Below are 21,819 nucleotides of genomic sequence, written 5' to 3'. Positions count from 1 at the left end.
TGTAATAAATTTCTGCCCTGGTAAAAATAATTTATTAAACATAACCAGAAAAAAAAACACACACATTTATACATTTCCATAACTGATATAGAAGTAATCATTTTTTTTGGTAAGAAAAACCTACTGAAAAGGGAAAAGAGAAGGTTATTTGTAACATTTTTGTCTTACTTCTAAAAATGTCTAACAAATTCAAATGGAAAGTGCTGCAGAGGAAGTCTAATTGAAGAGAATGGTCCAAATTTTAAAGCATGCTTATTTTTAAGAATGCCTAAAAAATCTTATGAAATGTTACCAAGCTGTGAAGAAGAAAATTAACAAAATTGTACTTTTGTGACAGGAATTAACTTACACATAATGAACTTTTTAGCAAACTAGTGTAAAATACAAGAGCTCCGCTGATTCTCTTTGAAACTGAAGGCAATTCTGTTTTTTTCCTCTAATTCTACTCTTGGAAATAGGAAAAATTATTAATGTACAATGGAGAAAGATTATCTACTACATTTATCTGGAATAAATGGGTGAACTTAAGACAGAACGGTAACTACAGAGGTTGTGTTCATAAATGTGTGCTATATAATTAGCAATGTTTTAAGGCATGTTCATGGTTGTAGATACATTAAGATGTTGTGTCGTCCCTCCACCCCCCCCCCCCTCCGAATCCATGCATTTCTGTTTTCTTTCTTTGTAAAGGAATGGGAAGCTCAGCTTTGAATGCTGTAAACATATTAATGCTTCTGGAAAAATTAAAGAGAATTCCTCAATTAGAGGCACAGAAGGACATGATCAACTGGATACTGCAGGTACACAATGGGGAGACAAGCATGATCTCATTTAGTAATTTAGAAAGCTGTTATGAAAAGTGTTATAATTCCTGTATATGTAATCCATTAGTGTTTGCAGTTGCAGCAATTTCTTAAGAAGCTGAAACTGTTGGAACACTTCTACTCCATTTGTGTATTTTTACATACATATATTTTACATACAAGTATTTTTTATTCCTTATATTTCTGTTGTGAAATAACAGCGAGTGATAAGTAAAAGTTTATAAATCAGGAATACATTTTAGGGGCAGCTTGTATTATGTTTTTAGTCAGAATGATCTAACTAATGGCCACATCGTACATTTAATCTATGGTATTTTTCCAACCATCTCACTGCCTTTCCCCAGTAAGAGATGGGAAAAACCTCTAGAGCTATGACACCGTCCCCAACATAGAAAAGTGGGCTGCTGCTTCTTCTTAGCAGTATCAAGGTCCTCATCCATTTGGGACGTCAGTGGCCTTGGTTTAGTTGGCAAACACAAAACTCTTGGAAAAAAGTAGAAAAGAAGGTAAAAATCCACAGCAAAATTCCCAAACTACTTTACTACTGAAATTGGTGCAAATTTACTACTGAATAGGGTGGCAAATTTAAAAGATTTTCTCCTGAATTTCTAAGGGCAAAAGTAAATATGTACTTAACATATACTCTTTTTAATGATATGCAAATTTAGAGTATTTAAAATTATCAGAATTTCAAGTTTGTTATTAAAGGTAGCTCGAGGAGTAGAAAATGAATTTTTTAGGCTTGGTTTTAACTAATTGGGTATAAGCTGGAAAGCTTTCTGTTCTAGACGTTGATTTTTGCTGACTGCAGACTATTTGCATGTGATGACCATATCTCAACTACTTGAAATAAGCTAGCAGTCTGTCCATTCTGATGTACAGATGTCTTTCTGATGAAAGAGCTTTATTTGTTTAGCAGTATGAGCGCTGGAGGGCTGGTAAAGTTGGGAGAATTTTACTTCATGCTGAGCACTACTCTTTGGCTGCAGGACCTCTTTTTATAGTTAAGAGTATGGCAGTTGATTTCATCCATTTGACAATCGGAAAAAGATGTAAAATTAAAAATCAGGGGCTCTGATCTTACCTATAATAAAATGCAACTTGGCTGTTATTACATTTTTAACCTCTAAGCCTCTCACCCTAGATGTTTGACACAGTGAAGAGAATGAGAGAAAAATCTAGTTTGACAACAGTAGCAGCTACATCAGTCTCAGAAGCTACAAAAGGTGATGAGGTAATAGTAATAATAAAGTTCAATAGAAATCTTGTATGTAATATTTTTAATGGTGTTTTGAAATAGGTACCTAATTTTATTGTTTTATGAAAATACCATTGTAGGTATTACTTTGTAATATATTGCCTACTAATAGCATTCAGACTCTAAGAGGAAGGGAATTTGCTTTTATTTATTTCTGCCTTTATCTTTGTGGTTTGATCACCTTTTCTATTACATTGTCATTGTACAAATACACTTAAAATGCTATGTTGTAATTTGCATGAGCTAATAAGAGGCTAATCCGCTATGCCTTGATTGCCTGATAAAGAAATCAAACTTAGGTGATTACTTTGTATATGCATCAGTCTCTACCCCCTTCCCTCAAAGTAATCTCTTAAACCCAGTGATCAAGTGAGACAGTGAAGTGGAGATTTTAAAGTTTACTGCAGCACTACCTATTTTTTTTAACAATAGGCAGCTGAACAGAAAAGAATCCATTTACCTTTAGATAGTGTGAGAAGACAGGCCAGTTTGCTCTTACACATTCTGTTTGGCAACAGCTTGCTGCCAACCAACCTCTTGTCCAGTCATCGCATGTGTAGCTCTAAACCTATCATAGCATATGCCATGTTTCTTTTTTGAGAAAGGTGTCATATGATAGCTAGAAAGGCAAGGGAACAAAACACAAGAGTCCATAAGAAACCAATTTGTTAGGTCCACTACTTATAAAGCAATTTCTTGTTACTTCATTTTCTCAAAAAATAAAGGTATCCTGAACGGAAACTGCATATAATATTGAATTTGTGCCTAAAGTATTTGAATAAGAGGAATTAGGTTTCATATATTTTAATTATATCTACCTGTATTTTCAATTTCCATGTTTCTAAAGTATATAAATACTTTGTTTATAATTTTTCGAAATGTGATAGATGAAGAAATACTGGAGGAAGAATAGTTGTCCATTCTACAATGAAGAAGAGTAGTGGAAAATACTGTCCTCAGATGCATAAAATTTTGCCACAGAAATGAAGGAACCATCTATTTGCTTTGATCTCTGCAAATACTTCAAGATAAAAGTTTCTTAAATTCCCATAAGGGAGATAAGGAGTACACAGCAGGGGCTTCATTTAAAAGTTTAATTTATGGTGGAAATAACAACACTAGTAAACTTGATGTTCACTAAAGTTTCCTAAGAATATAGAAGGTAAACAAAATGGATCAGGTGTCATTGATCCTATCTTTCTGCAAGTTATGGTTCTAGTGACATCTTGCAGGTCTGTCAAAATCTCTAAAAAAAGAACTTTAAACCAACCAACCAAAAAAAAAATGTTATCAGTTAAGGAATTTGATGTTAGTACTATATATATGCTTATAATTGGGGAAGGATTCTTCTAATTTTTTATGTTCTCTGTCTGTGATTTGGTGTACTCAGACACAGAGCACTCAGGATAAAGAGAAAGCTGAGAGGAAGAGAAAGGCAGAAGCAGCTAGGCTACATCGTCAGAAGATAATGGCTCAGATGTCTGCTCTGCAGAGGAATTTCATTGAAACCCATAAACTCCTTTATGAAAACACATTGGAAGCACAAGGGAAAGAAGATGCTATTATGGAGGAAGAAAGGTAAGAAAGAGCAGACATCCAGAGCTCTGGTGGGGAAGAGTTCATTACCTAAAATGTGATACTGCCTTATAAAAATACCTAGTGTACGGTCCAGAAGATAAATTGTCAGCACAGTCAGCAAACTTGTTTCCCTTTTTAGTTTTAAGTCCTCTGTTAAAGAATCGTATTAGAAGTGGTGCATGTTTGCTGATGTTAGAACAGTGGATTTGCTTTTTTGTAGATCAGCATAAATTAAACAGTAAGAACGTTATTTCTTCAAATTGTAGGTACTTATCACGGAACATTTGAAAAATATCATTAGTAATCTGTGTAGTTGACATCACTGTACTTTAGGAGATGACTGTCTTCCTTGTACAAAAACTTAAATGTGTAAAGAATCTGATAACGCATATTGGCTATGGTTAAGTTGCAATGAAGAAAACATGCTTCTCGTAGCTCAAGTTGCTGCTATTTCTATTCACTGTTTTTTAAAATCTGATTTTATACTGAAGATGTTTGGTTTATATTGGTGGAAAGGAAAAATAATTTAAGAGTGAATTGGTGCTTTACAGACTGGATAACTTAGTTCTGCAATATCCTGTAATTACATATGCCATAATAATGGCAAGTGAATCCTTTATTGTTGTGCAGGTCATATACAATTTAGAAATGATTATTTCCTCTTGTGCTGCTTTAGGTGGCTAGGTGTATTATAAGCTTTTTCTTTTTCCTCTGTTGAGGCTTCAAATATGTAACCACATCATTGCTTGTATTGGATAAACCACTTACCTATTATGATAAATCCTAACTTTAGTGTATATTTACAGCAATTTATGATAATGTGTTTGTAATGTTTATCACACACTTCATGTCTCACTCTCTTCTTAGTTATTGTGCTGAATTTATTTGATTGGGTTTTTAGATAACTACTCTTGCAATGTTAATATTTTTTAAATGAGTCAGTTCTAGAGGAAAGACTGCATTAGCAGGCAGATAATTGGAAATGGAAGCCAATTACAGTTGAAGGAGAGAAGACCTTTTTTTTTGACATGAGTGGTGGATAACAAGGGTAGTGTTGCTGCGCATGGTAAAAACAGCCAGGTGCAGAAACGTCTCAATTTTTTATACCATGAACTTTTGTTGATGCGACTATTTCAGTAGGCAAGGTGATAGAGTACAGTTGACAATTGATAACCGCTCTGATGCTCCAAGCAGAGTTTTGAGTTTTGATATGGTTTATCATTTTGGGGGAGAATAGTTTAAGGGTAGCTATGTTTATCTGTTTTAGCAGTGATACTACTTTGGTCATATGGATTGCTTCTGTTCTAGAGATTCTTCAAAAATATACCTAATACAATTACAATTTTGGTCTAATTGAGGCTGCACAAAACTAATCAGAAAAATAGAGAGATCTGAAAAACAGCAACAAGAGGATTCATATCTCTTCTGTGAGCTTCAGTTTTTAAAACAATCTTTAAATCATTGCTGAACTTCTAGAATAAGAAATGTTTTTAAAATACATGGAAGTTGATTGTGTCACAAAACACTGAATTCAATAAAGTTATAATGCATCTGTAAGATTAAAATATATTTAATTCAATCTGTATTGAATACAGTTGCCTGCATGTACTGCTGTCTGAACCTATATCAACGTGTTATTTAGTGTTAAGTGGCTACAACTTTCTCTTTTTTAAAAAAATACAGCATTTTAGTGAGGATCGAAGTGTTTCTTCATCATTTTGTCATCGCTTGGTTTTGTAAAGCACTTTGGTATAATACTGGAGATGCTAGCAGCATGTTAGGATTTTAGATGCCTGGAAGAGTAAGTCTGTTTCGTTAGAAGAAAAAAATGATTACTTTTCATCCGTTATTTCATGATTTTTCATCTGTTATTGTTATGTTCTTACAGCATGTCTTCAATTGATTACTCCCGAATTGCTTTGGGTCCCAAACGAGGTCCATCTGTTGTTGAGAAAGAAGTTCTGACATGTATTCTTTGTCAGGAGGAGCAGGAAGTAAAGCTGGAAAGTGCTGCTATGGTATTATCTGCCTGTGTCCAGAAATCAACTGCCTTAACTCAGAATAGAAGCAGAATTCTTGAACTCTCAGGGGGTAAGCAATTTTCTTCTTAGAACACAAGCAGTTCTGTACCTAGAGCCTTGTCTCCTATGAACCTTTTTAAACTCTGTATTCAGTCAGATGGCTAAATAGCCAGCTCTTACTTGGAACAGTTTAACATTTTTCACTTTCCTAAAATCCATGCTTTAAAAATTAAGAATGAGAAGTGTATGAAAAATTATATTTTTCCTTAGGATATCAGAAAATGCTTTAGTTATTCTCACAAGAAGATATATAAAACTTCAAGACCTAGTGGGAGCAGTCACTTTCGAGGGGGGAAAAAAAGAATATTAACAGTTCCTGTTTATTCAAGTACAACAGTAAAATTCGACAATATGGAAGAAATACATGAACGTTATCAGAGGCCCGTATGGTAGTGTCAGGTGTTTTTTCATGTCCGTAAAGTAATAACTACATTTAAAAACAACAACAAAAAAGCATAAGCAAGGATCATGTAACATTGTTCAAGAATGAATATAATGAATCATACACAACTAGAGCTGCATATTGGAAGCAAGAAACACAAAGACCAACCAGAAATTTTTGTAAGTAACAGTTGATTAAGCATGAGAGAGATTTTGGTCAATTATTTAATAGGAAAGAAAGAAAATAAATAGAAGGAAAAGGGAAAGCTGAAGTATTCACTGACTTTCTTGCTCTCTTTTTTTTTTTTTGAAAAAGAAAATTCAGGTGTTCTGCTGTTGACTTTAACAAAAAAAAATAGTTCAGAACAAGATAAAAGGTATTGCAACACTATCTAGATAATTTTGGTGTATTCACCTTAGCAACTATTAAAATAATTTTGAAAGTACTCTCAAAACTTTGTCTTCAGTATAATCTTTGATTATCTTTTAAAATGCATGGAAGATATTTGAGAGCTCAAAGGGCTAAGAAGAGCAAACAAGTATTTGTCTTAGGGAAAAAAAAGTGAAACAAGGAAGTACTAAAGTTCTGACTTCAGAGAGCTTAGATGCCTAGAAGTACATTGAATGGCAGTAATTATTACAGGTTTATAAAAACTATGAAGACAAAGGGATAAGAAATATAAGGCATGGATTTGTTGAGAGAAGATCCTAGTAAGCCACCCTAATTCTTTGACTAGGATAACTGATTTTGAAGGTTAGGAAGACGCAGCTAACTTATTCTCATTTTTATTATAATTTATTTTTCTGTCCAACTTAATAACAGTCTAGCCAAATATTTAGGTGAAATCACCCCAGGGTGGATGTACAACAGATCATAAAGCTACAAGTGTGATTCAAGCATACTATAATATTAAATAGTAATTTAAGCGGGTTCTGTCTTGTGATTACTTTGTTAGAGTGGTGATCTGGAAAAGCTCATGAAATGCATAATGTGATTGTGAACTGTGGAAAAACAAAATCTGAAGGCTTATGTTCTATGTATACTGTCATTCATTTCTATTCATATTGATTAGAAGTTATGTTGCTGTTCTTTCAATATTTTTTCTGCCGTGTTTTTCTAGATACACTAGATCCTCTCTTCATGCATCCTGATTTACCATGTGGAACCCATACAGGAAGCTGTGGCCATGTGATGCATGCAGCCTGCTGGCAGAAGTAAGGATAGGTCTTTGCAAGGTCTTTGCAGTTTTTCATATTTATTGATCTATTTTCTGAAACACTTAATTGCACGCTGAGAACACACAATAGTAAGTGGCTATTGAATTAAGAATTCAAGCTATGTACTCATCTAAAAATGAAATATGGCACGAGCGAATTTATTAACCGATGAAGAAAAGCATCATCAAAAGGTATCAATTGCCTTCTATGACCCAAAGAAGAATATGTAAGGAGTTACCAATTTACGCAAATAAAACTGATGGGGTAAAAATTGTCAAGAATAAGAAACCCTATCTAGTAGATTTCTTTTTAACAGTCCCATGAGGACCATTAGGAGTCGTCCAGATGGGTGTTCTACAACAACACTCCATTGTCTCTGAAAGTCTGTTACCTGCTCAGTGCTTAAAGGATGAAGCTGAGTTACGCCAGTGAGTTTTTAGATGAAAATCTGGCATTTAGACGAGGATATGAATGGTTAAATCTACCAGTGTAGAGGTTCCTCTCCCATGGTGAACAAACTCTTAATAAAAAGAAAGAGAAGAATTGATACAGTGGTTAAAAGCTACACTAGATACATATTGTTTGCAGGTGCCCTGTATTTAAACCAAGGATGTTGGATTAGAATACAGCCTGAAATATTAAAAGACCAAGTTACTCAGCCTGCATAATATGGTCATCCTTGTTGCCTCTAGCTATATGCGTATGATTACAGACAGTAAAGCTGATGTTCTTTGTGTTTTGAGTACACGTAGATTCAGCAACTCTAAAAATAAATAAATAAATACTGTGAAATAATACTAGAACTTAAATACCACTGAGGTGTTATAAACAGAGAGTTGGGTCATGCAATGAAGTTACTTCATGCTGTCAAATGATATAAACAATTTCTAGAGGCTGTTTTTTATACTTGTGCCATTTTACTTTAAAAGCTTGACTAAACTTCAAGTGCTTACTATTTACTTTTCTATATGTACATTTTTATTAAAAAACAAAACACATCAGTACAAAATAAATAGGTGCACACACTTAAAATGATATGGAATTATGTTCCTCGAGTATAATACATCTGCTCTTGGCAGATCCATCCACATCTACGTAGAATCTAAGTAGTGCTACACTGGAGCTCAGTTCCCTTGCTCTTTTTAAGAAAAGATGACTTGCTGTATGGGTAAATGGGATTAAAATGGACAACAGGCTCTTCTCATACGGGATGACACAGAAGGTTTGAGTATAGTCTTTTACTTATTACATAACAGACATTCTAACTTACTAATATTCCTCCAAATGATGCCTGCCACACTGCGCAGAGTATCTGTGCAGCCTAAAAATACTGCAAAAGTACTCTATAAAACAGTACAAGTACAAATGAATGGAATATCTTTGTAGTTGCCATGTATGAGAAAGAAGAGTTGCTTGCAATAAAATAGTTGTTTGAATTTGGGGAAATAAATGTATATTGTGTGTGTATATATATGTAATGAATACTGTCGTAAATATTCTGTAATTATTAGGACTTCTGTTGATCACCTCTGTAAACAAATTTTCTCTTATTAGATAAATAAGATGTTATTTTAAATCTTAAGATGTAATACTCAAAAGCAAAATAATAACTAGTAATTACCTTAGTGTGAAAGTTGAATAATTTCATGTGTCTTATAGATCCTACATGTCCAGTCCGGGTATTAGTACTAAATTCAATTGCTTGTATTCAGGCAAGCAGATTTGAATGTTGGATTTTGTTCCTAATAATGTCAATACCACTGAGACATTAATGAAATCTGAAGGATTACTTCATTCACTGAGGGAGCAAAATGTAAACCTGTAAAAAGATCATAGTTACTTCTCAGTTTCCTGTTGAGTTTAAAGTAGGTTGTGTGATACTGTAATGCAAATTACCCTCTCTTCTAAAGGAAGGCTGCAGTTTTGTTGTCTAGTCATGAGACTCGGTCGTTGCCACAAATAGTTGATTATTCATTCATGAAATGTTACCAGTAGGTTTTCCTAAAATTGAAATGTGTAAAAATGCTATTTCAATTTTTCTCTGAGTTTCTTATGAAAGATATTAGATACCGTCCGTGTTTCATTGCTTTGAAGATGTGAGAGAATAGTAGAAAAATTAAAGACTGCCGTGTGTAAAAAAAAAAAAAAAAAAAAAAAAAAAAAATTAACAAAATGCATTTTAAAGGATCTTAAAAGCAAGAAAAAGTTACCATCATTTTGACTAAGTTGGTATACCACACCTTTTTTGAATGAGTTCAAATAGATGATCAAAGGTTTTATTTTACTTTCCTGTATAAGCATATGAAATAGTTATAAAAGGAAAAGACTCGTTTGTTGGCTTGGATAAGTACTTGTAGATAATAACACTTTTCATTACTTGAGCATTTGTTTTCAGGTCATGTTTGAGCCATTCCATTTTCTAGCAATCCCCTTTTCAATGTCATAGGTACTTTGAAGCCATGCAGCTGAACTTTCGACAACGTCTGCATGTTGAACAGATATTTGACTTGGAGAATGGAGAGTATCTTTGCCCACTTTGCAAATCTCTGTGCAATACCGTGATTCCTATTGTTCCATTGCAGGCTCAAAAAATAAACAGGTGAATTTCCGGACTGTGTAGCCTTTAAATTTCTATATCTATATGTATATGTATTTTTTAGAAGTGTGACCTTGGGTTGGGTTGGCTTTTGAAATTTTAGGAAGGAAAGCTCGGGCTGACCTTCCTAATCTGTATAAAAGACTGCTTATCTCCTTATTGACTACTCACCCAAATATGCTTCCTCTCAAAATCCTTTTCTAAAACATTTCTGGACTACCTACTTTTGGAGTGTACACCAAAAGAGAAAAGACTTAGATATAGTACAGCTAATAGTATACTATAGCTAATGTTTGTTTTTGTAGCATTTGCTCAAAATTTACAAAGTGTGCAAAACTGTGCAAACATGGAGTTACTGTGTTTTGATCTATGCGGATTTTGCTTTTAAAGATTATTTGTAAAGATCCTTTGAGTGTTGAAGTAACAACTTCTTTGCATTTCTTTTTCTCAGTGAGGATGCAGAGGCAGTAGCTCAAATTCTGTCCCTAGCTAGGTGGCTGGAAATTATCCTAGTCAGGATATCGGGCTACAGTGTGAAAAACGCAAAAGGTTTGTTTATTATCTTCCTTTTGAAGCTTTTCTATGGGGTATCTAATATTCCAGTGCGTGTTTTAAGTAATGTTAACAGAAAATATCAAATAAAGGGTACATTTTGCTATCAATCAAGACAGTATAAAATAAAGTTGGGGTTAAAGGCACAGCCCTTTCTAAGCTGATACCTTGATTACAAAGTGCTCTCCAGAAACCTCACCAGTTTTCTGATTTCTGTTAATTTCCTGCTGCCTTCCCTGTAGAATAAAGTTGCATACATTTGGATAGGATGATTACCAATTAACACTCAAAGTTAATTAATTTCTTTGCATAATAGTTTGTAGTAAAAAGGAGAAAAAATAAGTTAAGGGAGCCAAAATGAAAACATTTATGACTGCTTAGAAAACAGAAGTTCCAGAGAATCAATGCTTTCCTTGCAGTCCTATGGTGGAGGAAAGTGTGTTTTTTTTTTTTGTGGCTTCTGCTATAGTTTCCTTGCCAAGTCGAGGAAAAAGTAGTAGCAAAGCACTACTTCTAATCTTCGTGTTTTTGAGAATAGAAGAAAATGTTAGGGATGATTAGAAGATAGTCTTGCTGGTGAAGTCTGTTAATAATTATTTTCGAAACAGTTAAAAATACAAGTCTCACTTCTGTTAGACTACTATTAAAAACTGTAACAATTTCTTTGAATTCTAATGTGGATCTAATTTCTCCTTCTGGAAGGAGAAAAACAAAATGCTCCGGCTTTCGTCAAGAAGGGATTGGGAAACTCTGCTTTAGAATTCAATTCTATCCTTAGTTTTGGAGTTCAGTCCTCGTAAGTATTACCAGAAGTTCTTTCTACACTATATTAATTCTCCCTAAAATAACTTAAGTATGTTTCAGGATACATATTGAGGGAAAAAATTGAATTTTTTGGTCTGAATATGGCCTTACCTGTACTTCAGTGTTCACTGCATGTCAGATCTATACAGAGCTAGATGGACCTCTTTTTCAAACCCAGTCTGACAGTTCTTATTCTCTTAGTACAGAACTATGACTCTAGAATCTTCTAATCCACAATACCAGTGATTTTCACCACTTTCTGTGCTTCTGGGCACGTTAGTTATACTCTGTCTGCCTGAATGTTTCTGCTGTATGTCTGTTTCAGGGATAGCTTTCACTTGTTTTCAGATGCTGATATATCAAGGTACTTGTTTACTACTGAATGCTACTGATTTTGTTCTCCTCTGTACAGACAAATGGTCTTTGTATTCAATAATTTTTTCATGAATAACCTTGATTTTGTTAGTGATTGATTGACTTCTAAGTAACAAGCATTATTAATAGTTCAGAAATTATCTTAATTCTTTGCTTACTTTTGCAGAGCCAAATACTCAAGCAGTATCAAGGAGATGCTTATTCTGTTTGCAACCACCATTTATAGAGTTGGACTAAAAGTTGCTCCAAACGAAGCCGATTATCGAATCCCTATGATGACCTGGAGCACATGTGCTTTTACCATCCAGTGTATAGGTAAAGTGTAATTTGGGTTTGCTCCTTTTTGTGACTCAGAACTCTTAAGATCGTTTGAATTGTAAAATTGTATACAATCTGCTTCTATAAATTAAAAATTATCAATTATAATGATAGTTCTATAGAAGGAAGAAAATATGTAATAGATTAATATTTATTATATGTAATTACATGGATAATAACATGATAGTCTTTAATCCAATATAAATAAAAGGATGCTTTTGTTACATGGTAGTTCATAAAATATCTGATTAACGTATGTAGTGCCAACATTAGTGAGTTTAACCTATGAGAGCTGAGAGCAATCATGTTCCATGTTACTAATTGTATCATTAAGTACATTTGAATATCTCAAGGCTGACAAAGATCTTTGACATGCATGCACCTTCTGTGCAGCTAAATATCTAACAACTATGAAACAGCACTTCCTCTTTTGGATTTTCTTCAAAAAAAAAAAAAAAACAACCCACTTTCTTAACACTTTAATATTTTTAATTATCCTTGAATCAACTACATGGCAGGGTTCATTATTTTCTTTTGTCTTTATTCCTAAAGAATTCTTATATGGTTTGTTGAAGAAATGTGGTCTTTCATATTCTGAAGTTGCTAACCATAGATGTGGTGGAAAAAAAACGAAAGAATGTCTTATTAATATGAATTACCATTCCTTTAAATCCATAGTTAGGTAGATCTGACTTCTTTTTTAAAAGGCTATTACAGCCATTTATGTGGCAAGCCTTTGGAGCGATTTTAAACTGGATTTTTTCAAGAAAATTCTAAATGAGTTGTTTATCAGAATTATGCTAAGCTTTAAAAAGATAGATGTATACTAAGAAGAAAAATTATCTTGTATTAAGTTAACAAGTTAAGTTTGTAAGACAAACACAAATTTTACATTAGTTCCTGTAGAACAAAGCAACTTAATTTTTTTTCTGTGTTTAATTTTAAGAAAACCTCTTGGAAACAGAAGGCAAGCCTTTATTTGGATCTCTACAAAATAGACAGGTATGAGCAAGTAGATTTGCAATACGTTTACACATATGTTGTTGAAACTGCTGGCATCAAGATCATTCTCTGTTGAGAGCTATCTGAAAATACTTAGATTGATAACATAAAAACCATACTGGACAACATGCTTCTACTTCATATTTAATTTACTTATTATGAATTCACTTATCGATGTTTTCTGTTTGTAGGGGTATGTTCTTACTGATTTATTTCACTGTTATCTCTTCCTGTCCAACTGTTTTCTCTTGTGCTCTAGCACAGTGGCCTTAAAGCATTAGTGCAGTTTGCAGCTGCTCAGAGAACAACGTCACCACAAGTCCTGATTCAAAAACATCTGATTCGTCTTCTAGGAGGTATTATTGTTCCTTGTCTTTCCTATCTTTTGTGTTGCAGACGTTTCTGTTAAAAGACGGCGCACGTCATTAATACAGCATAGAAGGAAAGGACAGACTACTGACAACAACGCTAACTTCAGTTTCTCTTATGTTCCCTTATATCACCAAGTTTTGCTTGAATTAAAGTAAACGATAGTTCTGTTGGCCCAGCTCTGTATCACTGAAGTCCACAAAAAAGTTTAAGATACCTGTGTTTTGGGTAGAACTGGGTTGAGACACATACCTGTCCCCCATGTTTCTTGCTAATCTGTTTAACGTGGTGGCCTCTGTGAATCCCATTATTTGACACGCCTTGTATTTATTTGATGTGCCTTGTATTGGACAGGATGCTTAGGTGTGGTACAGGTTTTCAGATTCTGCTAAATTGTGTTAACGTGGTGTTAAGGGTGAGATGAAGAAATAAATGAGAGATTTTTATCTCAGAATTTTGAAGAGGTTGTCATGAAAATTTTGAGCTGCTTGGGCATGTGGAAGTTGCTAAATAGATGCAGTCAAGTAAGTGATAAGCAGTTAAATAGCTAGATACTTTATCACTTCAGAGGCTTAGACTTTTTTTGAGGAAAACACAAGTGGTTCAGGCTCTGACACTAGATTCAGATTTTGCAGTTCATTCTGAAAGAGGAAAGTGCATAACAAATACATAATTAATATCTTTATTTTGTAGTTCTTCTACCAAACTTCAAAATGGAAGAGACTCCATCCCTCTTAGAAGTAGATATGTTCCACGTTTTGGTAAGTAGGTTTATGTTATTCTTCCTATTAATACACTTCTTTAGAGTGTAGGTTTTTGTGTAATTTTACCCTGTGGGTAGTCCTGCATTATCTGTTCACTTGCATGAATTAAATTATTACATATGTGCACTGCATATAAGCATATTATTACGTATGGCTGCTACGTAGGTGTTTTACGTCTAGTTCTGCTGTTTTTCTATTTTTCAAGTCTCTGTCTCACTCTCTTGGAATTTCATGCTTGTAATCTCAATCTTTTTACCACCTACATTGCTATCAAACTTCCAAAAAAACCTGAGAAATGTACCAGTTCTTAGCTTATGTTCCCCTCGTTTCCTCTTTGTCTCAACAGGCTTCTTGTACCTTCTCATTCATGTTCACTCATTTATCTTCTTTTGTCTATTTCTTAGCCTTTTCTTTCTATTCTTAATGCAAATCTCTATTATAGCTTTTTCTACCTTAAAACAAAAACTGGTTTGCACTGGTTGCCTTTCTAACCACTGCTTAGTCTCCTTTCTAGTGTTTTTTTTAATGTGCTGTTTTCTTATGTGATGAACCAGAAATTAAGCTTTCTAGGAAACAGACAAGTTATCTATAAACTGGCAAGTACAATGGAACTGTCCGAGTTTCCTACATGCTAGTGGGACACAATGTGTTTATTTTCAATGATTTTTGGTTATACTTTGTGAATTAAAACTAGCAAGATGAATGAATGCATTTTAATTGACTACAGGAATGAAATGTAACCATATAGTGAGAATGTAAGTTATAATAATTCATATTACCCATGTAATTATTACCAAATTTTTGTTACTTTAATATTTACTACTTCCCTTTCACTGTAGGTGGGAACTGTGTTATCGTTTCCATCTTTATACTGGGAGGATGCTGTAGACTTGCAACCTTCATCAATTAGTTCAGCCTATAACCACCTCTACCTCTTCCATCTGACTACACTAGCACACATAACACAAATTGTTATCTCTTCAGCAAAAGGTAGGTGTGTATTTGGGTTGTATTACTTTAACATTTTACAAAATTTCTTAAAAATAATGGATGAACGTATTGATAGTAACCATTGGTGTCTTCCAGGTATGAACTTTCTCATAATAGATGACATTTAGTGCTAGGTAGAAATAACTTTCTTTTTTAAAGTAGCTCTATATCATTTTCGGAGCATTTTATTATATAATTTGTGTGTTTTGCAGAAGAAAACAAAACATTTATACATCAGTGCTGGATCAAGTCAGTCATGTAGGCAGCTTCCTACACTCTTCACTCCTTGTAGGAGAAGCAAAGCACTGCCCAGCAGCAGCACTCTGAGCTGCACAGTGAGAACTAGCATGGATTTTGGAAATATACTTTCCTTTACCCTTCAACCTATTTAATGCCTACATCCGAAGTACGGAATCTTCTATACTAATAGAGAGGAATTTAACTTTTCTCTGTATTTCATATTACTGTTAAATACTGTCAGTAACCTACAGTTAGTCCTAGCTACAATTTTGCTTTTTCTTGAACATGACAGGAGGGGAAAAAAGAGGAGGAAAAAAAAGGAAAAAAGGAAACAATTTCCTGTAACTTAATGCATATACGACAATAACTTCAGAAGATTGTGGAAAGGAAGCAGTTTTTACATGAGGTCGAGCAGAGGGGCACTAATCAATATTATTCTTTATAGCACGCAGTTTTAGGAGAACACTTTTTAGGTTAAAAACAACAAATAGAAAAGAATTAAGCAAAATAAAGTGGAAACATCTCTGTAATACAATTGAAAAAAAGAGGTCAGACTATATAAAATGAGATGTGTGTCACAAATGAAGTGCATTTACAGTGTGATTCATCTTTGTGCAGAATCCCCTACAGCTCAATCACATGACAACAGTGAAGAGGCATGTTCTGCTCAGTCTTTCTGTAGAGAGGTTTGCCAGTACACTAGTGGGTAAGTAGCAGTTCAGTTATAGTATTGTGTTTGCTAGAAACACCCTAGGCAATAACTTGTAGGCAACAGAGTAAATTCTTAGTCTTAAGGATGAAAAATTACCTACGTCCATTCTGGAGGGCTATGCAGTCACAAACTGTGTAAAGTAAAGTAGGGAGAGGTTATTTTTTTTGGCCTTGAATTTTTTAGATTTCTGTTACAGATTTCCCATCCAAACAGAAGGAAATAATTCTACTATAAAAGGAAGGGTGAATAGTGCACAGCTAAACAAAATTATTTATTTGCTTGAGCGTTAGTGCCTTTCTTACCAGACTTTCGATGGTTATAGCTACAGGCTTGAGTGGTTTGTTATCTAGATAACAAAATAAGCTAGAAAATGTGGATGCACCCTCTACAAATTCTGCTTTGATTTATCTTTGTAGAATCATAGAATGTTTTGGGATGGAAGGAACGTTAAAGATGACCCAACTGCAACCCCCAAAGGCTAGTTGCAAAGATATGTTTTTCTAGGATTGACAGTGCTGCCACATGTCTAAAAGCTTATGTCTAAATTTTTAAACATTTAAAATTTGGTATTTAAGTAATGGGAGTAATTTTTCACATGCACAATAGTTGCTGTGTGTTTTGGCAAGTCAGGTTACCAAATATGGAATTAATTGCCAAAGCAATCCAGCTGAAATTGGATTTCCAATCTGAAACTTTAAGCGTTTTAATTTCTGTGTACACATTGTCTTTAACTCTGACCTATCTGTGCTTAAACAGCATGTTCTGAATAATAATTTTGAAATGATGTTATAATACAGCTTTACGTGTTGTTCCTCAGAAGGTTGCAGTTAATATTTGTGTGAACATCCTGTTCATGAAAATGTGAAATTAGCTATGTTTGAAGTTTTTTGAACACAGGGACACTGTAGGTTAGTTAAATGTACTATCAAATGTAGACTAAATGCTGATAGCATACAAACTGCAAGAACAATTACTGAGATGATTATTACTCCAGTATTTTTGGTCAAAAATGGGACTAGGATAGCTTAAAACAATCTGAATTATGAGGCACATCAATTTTTTGAACTCTGCTAATTTTGTTGCACATGAAGAGTATTTTGATTTTGTTTTTGTCTGCTTTTTGTTTTTCTTCTGTTTTTTAATTGTTCTTGGATTGCATTATTCAGAATGTTAATGAAAAGCACAGTCACCATTTCAAGGAACTGTGGATTTTCTGTTATAAAAAAGAATAAGCATCAATTGTTGTATGTGTCATGCTATATTGCATAGTTTTTAAATTGGGGTATAAAGAGTTGCCTACTGCTGGACTGCTTATTATTAGCAATTCATTTTTTTATATTCCTGAGAAATATCAGTTGAGATAGTTTGAAGGTGTAATGTAAGTGTTCTACATATACTCAATACTCATTCCTTAGGTAAAAGGAAAGTTTGAAGTTAGGTGCTGCCGGCTGTGTTTTGCAGAATTTGGAGTACATCAGTGCTGCTTCTACTCGGATACAATTCTACCAGTGCTAGCCAAAATGTGAGAGTGCTCTGAGGATTTTCATTGTGAATTACTGCAGATATTTCTCATTTGTGTATTACAGTTGCTTTAGTCAGGATATTCCAGGCTGGCTTGTATGGGATTGTGTTAAAAAAGGCATCATGCCTTACCTTCGTTGCGCTGCTTTATTTTTTCATTATTTGCTGGGAGTGTCTCCACCTGAGGAGCTACAACAAGGTAAATATGAGAAAGCAAATGTATCTATATCCTGAAGTTGTTTACTCTTTTCCTGGAGTAATGGGGTTTTAAAATATTCGTGATAACAATACCTAATAAGTTAAGACTTTGAAAGAAAAGGAAATACCAATTTGTATAGGAAAGGACAGGTATGAGAAGTTGGGTGGTGTAAGCCTTTTTTTTTGGCATGGGAAAGAGCTAATTCTGAGTGTGTGCAAATACATGAATTATCAACGATGTATAGGTAGTATTTGTGGATACAAAGACAGTAATTTAAGGGTCATTTATCTGAGAAATAGCCTGGAGTATATTAAAAAAGAGAAGAAAACCTTGTGCAGTTGCTAATGTTGGTAAATATTAAGACAGATGTAGCAAAATAAAGCCTTGTAGAAATAAAGAATGTTGTAGAGCTTAAACCTCTTCCTTAAAGAATTCTAATTCGTTACAGATACTAAAACAAACAATTTTTTTGTCAAAATGCAGGGAAAAACAGTCATCAACTGCTTGGAAAGGATGACCCAAACTGTTATAAACAACTGAGACACAATGTAGTCTTAATTTATATAAACTGAACTAAGTTTGAATTTGATTAGGATATGCAAGTTAAAATCTCTGCACTTTGGGATATGGTCTTGTCATTACTGTCAGTCTGGAACTTTCCTTCTGTAGGAAGGATTCTCTGTGGTGAAGCCACAGTTCCATTTTCTGCAGCTAAGAGCCAATAAATGACCACTCAGCAAGCTATTAACCTCGCACAACTTTTTCTGTGTTAGCATTGATTTGATCATAGCAAAATTAAATATCGTTGCAGGCCCAAAGTATAGTGAAAAGATAAAATATGATAACTAGGGAAATCTGCTGTACCAACATGTCTTATATATTGTGCAGTGAAATGGAGTTTAAGCAAGGAATTCTGTTTTAATAATGACTTATTCATGACTTAATATAATAATAGTCGATTTATTCACAGATGTAAAGCAGATATTCAGCTAATGCAAATTGTCATGGCCCTGATTAAGTCAATGGAGTTACAGTCAATTATACTATCTAAGGAGCTATATTCTAGCTGGGAGATAGGTATTCAATGGAAGAAGAATCACGAGAACTGTATTTTGAGTGAAGTATTCAGCAGTGCGGAAACATTTTAACAGTTGCTCATATTTTCTTTTTCTTTTGCAGTTTCTGAAGAAGGGCAGTTCAAGGCACTTTGTAGTTACCTTTCTCTACCCACCAATTTATTTCTGCTCTTCCAGGAATACTGGGACACTGTAAATCCACTGCTTCAAAGGTACTAATTGAGAATGGACAGGCCATGTTTTTGCAGTGTAATGGCTTTGTGGGAATCAGGTCAAATTTCTTAATAATGGAACTCAAGTTCATATTAGAGTTGTAAATGTTCATTTGATGTGCATAGGTATACTGAATCTTTAAAAGTACTTAAACGTAAAACATATTCTCTAGTAATTTAAACATGAAACTACCATAGACTACAGAACAAGCGCTTGTAGACATGCGTGTGAAATTGGTTCATGTACAGAGAAGTTATCATAAACCTTTATGTGTTTGGTATACAGTTTGCTGTTCTTTGGTCTATTTTTGTCAATAGCAAAACTGCTGATTACACGAGCTATGAAATGAGAACACGGAAAATTTTATAGCCTGCCATATGAGGCTTTGTACTTCTTATCTTCTCTGGATTTCCAAAATAAACTGATGAATGTAGAAGTTAGCTTAATGGTTAAAAGGTGCATTTTTAGTATTATGTACATTGCGATCTGACAGTAAGGAAATAATTGGTAAAATTCTTTATTCAGAAACCCAAGTTAAAATAAACAACTACCCACCACCCCTCAACCTTCATCTCTGAGAATAATAGAATAATCCTGCTTTATTGTGTTGGAAAATGTCTTCATGTATTTACCGTGACTGTTTTAGCCCATGGTAGCATTATTATTCTTGGTTCTTGTCAGAATTCTCTGGCATAAATTAGCTTTTTGGGTTTTTGCCTCTGTTCTGTTTTGTTGCCTGCCTTCCCTCAATTAGCTGCCTTAAATAGCTTCCTACATAGAAGTTTGCTATAATTGCATTTGTAGTGTGTACAAGTGATTATAAATTAATAGCATGTTTGCAAGTATATTATTAAATAAGTTTGTCTTATGTTCCTACATGTTTGCACAAAAACATCACAGATCTCATAAGACAGCACAGATCTCTTGCAGGTTCTTGTGAATGTTAGAAAGAGATCGCCAGAGGCAGGGCTAACAAATCCATCATAGTGTTCCCAGCCAAAAACAGGTTTTGAGTGAGAAACCACCTATTTTATGTAATACTAACAGTTGTCAAGTCATCGTGTGAGTTTTTTTCCACTATATTTTCTGAAGGAATCTTATTTCAGAAGACTAAGCTGAACAGTTGTTGAGAATTGTGTTAGATGAAGGTTACTAGATTGACCATCTCTTACAGTTATCTTTGCTTTCTCCTGCTTTATAGAAATAATACATTTTAGCTACCAATTCCTCTGTTTTGTAACTTGCCAATGTCTACTATTTTTTTTGTTAGGTGTGTTTGGCTATTCTAAGCAAGAATATAAAAAAAAAAAATCTGGCAGTAATGCATTGTAAAATAATCATTGGGTGATGGTTATTAAATAAAAGTAATAAATGTTTTCTTAGTAGACAGTATGATATTATCTTATCTTGTATCTTTCAGTAGATATATTCCAAAAGGAGCTATGCACTGTAGCCCACTTTTACTTTATGAGAACGTGCTATATCAATACATCAATAAGGACTGCTCGCATTTGTAACTCAACTCTGAGCTTTAATATGCAAGGAAATACTGATCATTTTAAGCATTGTTTTTTCATCTAGTTTGTTTCTTTTACATGCAAACTTAAAATATTCTTTTCCTGAAGCAAAACCGTAAAGAGTAGCAGGTTTTGCTTGCTAAGTTTAAGCTAAACTATCAACATTTTATCTATGCTCTATGTTTGCTAGAGCAAACATTTCTTCGTAGTTTAGTTTATGGATACTAAAGTTATATTATTATCATATGCTATTTTCTGCAAATGTTTTTGAAATAGGTGGTGTGCTGACCCAGTGGTGCTAAGTTGTTTGAAGGGGAAAAGCATTGCAATAAGGTTAGTAGTTTTTTTCTTTGTTTTTGACTTAAAACTGTTCAAAGAATTAAGTGCTTGTTTGTGAGCAAGTTAGCAGTGCTTGTTTTCTTTCTCATGCTGTACTGTCAAAAGTCATTTCTCTTTAAGTGGCTTTATATTATTCCTCACACAGTGAATTTTCATCAAGAATATACAGTATTCTGTTAACCAAGTTATGTAGCTTTCTCTAAGGAAAAAGAAAAGCTAACAAACTTGAAATGTCTTTGTACATATATATGTTAAATATGCAATTTAATTTTGTCATCTTTGCTGAAATTGCTGGAACGGAGAAATGCTGAAGCTCCCATGTGAAGCCTCTCACTTGGGCTTCTAGGACTGAAGAGCTGTTCTGGAACTGCAGAAGTTTGCAGAATGGACCAAAAGCTTAACAGGATAGTGATTTATAGCTGTCCATTATGTTTTTTTTTGCTGTGATAATAATTCTTCTTGTAATATTTCTTTTTACTTACACAGATATCCTAGGAAAAGAAATAGTTTAATAGAGCTTCCTGAAGACTATAGCTGCCTTCTGAATCAAGCATCTCAGTTTAGGTAAGATATGATATATTTAGTTGTCTTGCTGGGCGTTTTGTCATTTTGATGTTTGTGTAGTTACTGTAACTGTTGTTAAAACTGTATACAGAAATGATTTTGTGGAAGTGAAGGCACTGTTGTGTTTATACTGGTCCATAGTGTAGCAACTGTTTTAAGTCTGCTGTACAGCAGCTTGCTGAATGAAGTTCCTTGTGTTTGGTAGAATAACACATCAAATTATTGTACCTTAATCTGCTGATCATTTTTCACCAGTGCAATGTAGGTTTGATTTGGCCCATAAACCTGAAAAGTATCGTTGCACTGGACGCAAGAAGCCCAGCAGGTT

The 21,819-nt window shown here is 34.0% G+C and overlaps 1 protein-coding gene across 4 annotated transcripts in view; it reads left to right on the top strand.

Moving 5' to 3' along the window:
* UBR1 (ubiquitin protein ligase E3 component n-recognin 1) overlaps window positions 1-21,819 on the top strand; it is a 69,527-nt gene that overhangs the window by 37,430 nt on the left and 10,278 nt on the right. For all 4 annotated transcript variants that reach the window (XR_005820021.1, XM_040557367.1, XM_040557368.1 and 1 more), the window contains 18 exons: window positions 691-800; window positions 1,969-2,058; window positions 3,473-3,660; window positions 5,549-5,751; window positions 7,244-7,337; window positions 9,787-9,939; window positions 10,388-10,485; window positions 11,191-11,284; window positions 11,834-11,982; window positions 12,932-12,987; window positions 13,247-13,343; window positions 14,050-14,117; window positions 14,960-15,110; window positions 15,969-16,056; window positions 17,649-17,782; window positions 18,962-19,070; window positions 20,865-20,921; window positions 21,414-21,491. Coding sequence is in view for 3 of the 4 variants with exons in the window: in XM_040557367.1 (XP_040413301.1) it covers window positions 691-800; window positions 1,969-2,058; window positions 3,473-3,660; window positions 5,549-5,751; window positions 7,244-7,337; window positions 9,787-9,939; window positions 10,388-10,485; window positions 11,191-11,284; window positions 11,834-11,982; window positions 12,932-12,987; window positions 13,247-13,343; window positions 14,050-14,117; window positions 14,960-15,110; window positions 15,969-16,056; window positions 17,649-17,782; window positions 18,962-19,070; window positions 20,865-20,921; window positions 21,414-21,491 (2,017 nt within the window). In the remaining variant the exon portion in view is untranslated. The remainder of the gene's footprint in view (window positions 1-690; window positions 801-1,968; window positions 2,059-3,472; window positions 3,661-5,548; window positions 5,752-7,243; window positions 7,338-9,786; window positions 9,940-10,387; window positions 10,486-11,190; window positions 11,285-11,833; window positions 11,983-12,931; window positions 12,988-13,246; window positions 13,344-14,049; window positions 14,118-14,959; window positions 15,111-15,968; window positions 16,057-17,648; window positions 17,783-18,961; window positions 19,071-20,864; window positions 20,922-21,413; window positions 21,492-21,819) is intronic.

The sequence above is a fragment of the Cygnus olor genome, chromosome 5, assembly GCF_009769625.2.
Source record: "Cygnus olor isolate bCygOlo1 chromosome 5, bCygOlo1.pri.v2, whole genome shotgun sequence".
In the NCBI taxonomy this organism is placed as follows: domain Eukaryota; kingdom Metazoa; phylum Chordata; class Aves; order Anseriformes; family Anatidae; genus Cygnus; species Cygnus olor.
This window is presented reverse-complemented; position numbering and strand designations above follow the sequence as displayed.